Source organism: Cryptomeria japonica, chromosome 5 (assembly GCF_030272615.1).
Source record: "Cryptomeria japonica chromosome 5, Sugi_1.0, whole genome shotgun sequence".
NCBI classification, from domain to species: domain Eukaryota; kingdom Viridiplantae; phylum Streptophyta; class Pinopsida; order Cupressales; family Cupressaceae; genus Cryptomeria; species Cryptomeria japonica.
The window spans coordinates 361,376,601-361,380,316 of NC_081409.1; the positions used below are offsets into that span (position 1 = coordinate 361,376,601).

The 3,716-nt window shown below is 40.8% G+C and overlaps 1 protein-coding gene across 1 annotated transcript; it reads left to right on the top strand.

Moving 5' to 3' along the window:
* The first annotated feature begins 688 nt into the window (after positions 1–688).
* On the top strand, positions 689–3,311 carry LOC131034523 (laccase-23). The gene is made up of 6 exons (XM_057966027.2): positions 689–956; positions 1,068–1,219; positions 1,310–1,554; positions 1,633–1,761; positions 1,848–2,783; positions 2,890–3,311. The coding sequence occupies exons 1-6, from the start codon at positions 819–821 to the stop codon at positions 3,018–3,020; spliced, it is 1,731 nt and encodes a 576-aa protein (XP_057822010.2). The 5' UTR covers positions 689–818; the 3' UTR covers positions 3,021–3,311.
* Positions 3,312–3,716: the final 405 nt, after the last annotated feature.

Genomic DNA, 3,716 nt, shown 5'->3' on the forward strand with positions numbered 1-3,716 from the left:
TTAAATAAAGAGGGTTTAGTGCAAGGTTGCAAGTTCAAGTCTTGCTAACTTATTTTAGAGAGTTTCAATGTTTGAATCCCATTAAATCTGCTGCAAACTAACACAATTGATTTGTCCACATGGAAGCTTTTGATTGGTCCATGTGGCAAATTTTGGTTAGTTCATGTGGTAGCTTTTGATTCATCCACGTACTGTTATATATCAACATTTTATTGTGTGATATGTCAACCTCAAATATGTCATGTCATTTTATCATCAACTATCTAGCCATTTAGATGCACCATAATATTGATGACTAATACTACACAATTAAAATTTTGAAATGAAAACTGTTGTCAAATTTGTTTGAAATGATGATACAGTTAATATGATAACTCAAAACTTCATTTGTAACATTCAGCCAGCCGTCAATAGCATAGTGCAATATCTTGATAGCCGTTTCCAAAACTAATAGCTAAGAATCACATTACTGTTTGCTCCCATTAAAGCCGACCAAGGCAGCTCCATGATGGAAACAAACGACCTTCGGTGCAGTCTTCTACAAAATCTACGTCGAAACATGTCCAATATTAACCATCTCTTTGCCGTTAACATTATTGGAAGCGGCCCCAGACGCAAGATGGAAGACCAGTACATGTATAATGTTTTCTGTTTGTTGGCGAACCATTCCCTCAAAATGCTCACCAGCCCAACAAATCCACTTAGTCTGGCACTTGACAAGGGCTAATTTCACATATAAATATCTCATCCTAGCTTGCCTACAATGCAACAAGAATTTAGGGCTCGAAACTAATCTAGGGATAAACTTAATCTCTAGGATGGAAGATGTACTGTTCAATCAGCATTTCTTTGGATTCATGGCTTTTCCACAGAAGCTTTTTCGTGTAGTTGTGTGCATTGTCTTTGTGGCTGCTACGGCCATGGCACACAATCACACTCAGACTCACACTTTCGTTGTAAGTATCTTACTAGCTATTGTAGTGTTCACATTTTTGAAGTTGTAAAGAATAATGTGCACCCATGTCTGTGATTTTAGTTGAAACTAAGGCTTTTCTGCACCATTACAGCTTAAATCCAAGTCAGTGGTGAGACTGTGCCGAAGGCAGAATATAATCACTGTAAATGGTCGGTTTCCAGGGCCAACGCTCTCTATTACCAATGGAGAGACTCTCATTGTCAAAGTCATTAACAAGGCCCAGTATAACGCTACCATTCACTGGTATGTTTAACGATAACCCAACATATTGTTTTCAAGCAATATGTTCTAGGAATACTTTTCTTACACTTGTGTGTTCAATTGTTTTTGAAGGCATGGTGTGCGGCAGATGCGTACAGCATGGGCTGATGGGCCAGAGTACATAACTCAGTGCCCCATTCGGCCTGGAGGTAGTTACACCTACAGATTCACCGTTAGCGGCCAAGAAGGCACTCTGTGGTGGCATGCCCACAGCTCCTGGCTCAGAGCCACTGTTTATGGAGCTCTAATCATCCGTCCTAAGACAGGAACACCTTATCCCTTCCCAAAGCCCGCCAAAGAGATTCATTTCCTGCTAGGTATATATCTACTACATAAGTTATATTCTCACTATATCTTTCTCGCCCAATATAACTGTGACTGGTATTTGTGAGCAGGGGAATGGTGGAACAGAAATCCCATCGATGTGGTGAATGAAGCAACAAGAACAGGGGCAAACCCTAACGTCTCGGACGCTTTCACTATCAATGGGAAGACAGGAGATCTGTATAAGTGCTCAAGTGCAGGTGGTCTAGTATCATTAAACCTAGTTTTACGATTGATTGCTTGACTTTTTTCCAATGCACTGATGAAATGATATTGATAAATGCAGAAACATTTAAAGTTGGTGTCAAGGCAGGAGAGACTAATCTTGTCCGGCTGATCAACGCTGCACTCAATACAGATCTGTTTGTTGTCATTGCAAACCACGAGATGACTGTTGTGGGCGTGGATGCTTCGTATACAAAACCCTACAAAACGAGCGTTCTGATGTTGGGTCCTGGCCAAACCACAGATGCACTGGTTACTTTCGATAAATCAGCAGGAAGTTACTACATTGCTGCTCGAGCATATGCCAGTGCTCAGGGAGCCCCCTTTGATAACACCACCACCACTGCCATCTTGGAATATAGCAAAGGAGGCTCACCTATGATGCCCCAACTCCCCTTGTATAACGATACTCAAGCCGCCACCAAGTTTGCTGCTGGGCTGAGGAGCTTGGGCTCAAAAGACCACCCTGTTTTTGTTCCTCAGACAGTGGATGAGAGTCTTATCTACACGGTGGGATTGGGATTGATCAATTGCCCAAGAAATTCATGTGGAGGTCCCAATGGAACAAGATTTGCAGCAAGCATGAACAACCACTCATTCGTTCTGCCATCGACTACCTCAATATTGGAAGCCCACCATTTCGGCTTCAAAGGAGTGTTCACCAATGGCTTCCCTGACACTCCTCCTGTGCAGTTCAATTACACTGGACAAAACATAAGCAGGAGCATCTGGGCTCCCCTGAAGACTACCACTGTGAAAGTGCTGAAATACAATACGGCGGTGCAGGTCATTCTTCAGGGTACAAATATCTTCATGGGTGAAAGTCACCCCATCCATCTCCATGGGTATGACTTTTACATAGTGGGATCAGGATTCGGGAATTATAATGCAGCAACAGATCCATCGAAATTCAACCTGCATGATCCTCCCATGCGCAATACTGTGAATGTTCCAGTCAATGGGTGGGCTGCTATTCGATTTGTCGCTGACAACCCCGGTAAAGATCTTTTTTGCTTCTTACTTTCATAACAGTATTTAATAGCTTGCACAGTTTTTTGCTTTTAATTTTTCAGTGCAAATCAAATTCATTAATGTATGTGCAGGAACATGGTTTCTGCACTGCCACTTGGATGTTCACATTGGGTGGGGTTTGGCCATGGTTTTCGTCGTGGAAAATGGAGGGGATTACTTATCAACTCTGGAGCAGCCTCCTCCTGATCTTCCCAGATGCTAAAGACGATGGCAGGAAGTTCTTCGCTAAAGAAGATTCTATGCTTTCGTCGTCGTTTTTTATTGTCCTGGTCCTTTGAAATTCCTCTCGCATTTTAAGTCGATTACTTTTCCTATTTGTGTTCTTCTCTCCATCCTAAGAGATCTGTAGAACGGGCTTCAGATTACAAAGCCTGCATTGCGTTTTCTTGTTCGATGAATTTTATGATTCTGCGGTTTCATGATTACAGCCAGATTATATTAAACTGGAGCAGATTGTATCGTTGAATACAATAGAAAAATTATTGTTTTAGAACTTGTGGGTGCGGATTTTAAGGTTTTTGTGGATCTCCGTTTTGAGTGAAAAGATAATTTTACAGGAATGAATGATGATATCAACTTATTACAGGTTTAAAATTACAGGAAAAGAGAACCTGCATTTGAAATTCGCTGTAAATTCATGATGGACCATAAAACTGTCTTTACAACTACGAACATCAATTTCTAAGAAATAGATCCTTCAAAATTCCCACCGTCTATTCGAATCAAATTTAGAAAAGTGATTGGAAAGATTGAAATTGTGATTTCGCATGCTTTACTAATTTTGATGCCACTTCCAACAATTTTAGTGTTCATTATGAATTGAACGACATTGCATTTTGATGCCACTTCCAACAATTTTAGTGTTCATTATGAATTGAACGACATTGCATTATAATAT

Excerpts from the sequence above, each read along its gene's own strand:
- LOC131034523 (XM_057966027.2), top strand. The coding sequence starts at position 819 with ATGGAAGATGTACTGTTCAATCAGCATTTCTTTGGATTCATGGCTTTT. Across the intron at positions 1,220-1,309 it reads TATAACGCTACCATTCACTG|GCATGGTGTGCGGCAGATGC; the intron begins GTATGTTTAACG and ends TTGTTTTTGAAG. Across the intron at positions 1,762-1,847 it reads GTATAAGTGCTCAAGTGCAG|AAACATTTAAAGTTGGTGTC; the intron begins GTGGTCTAGTAT and ends TGATAAATGCAG.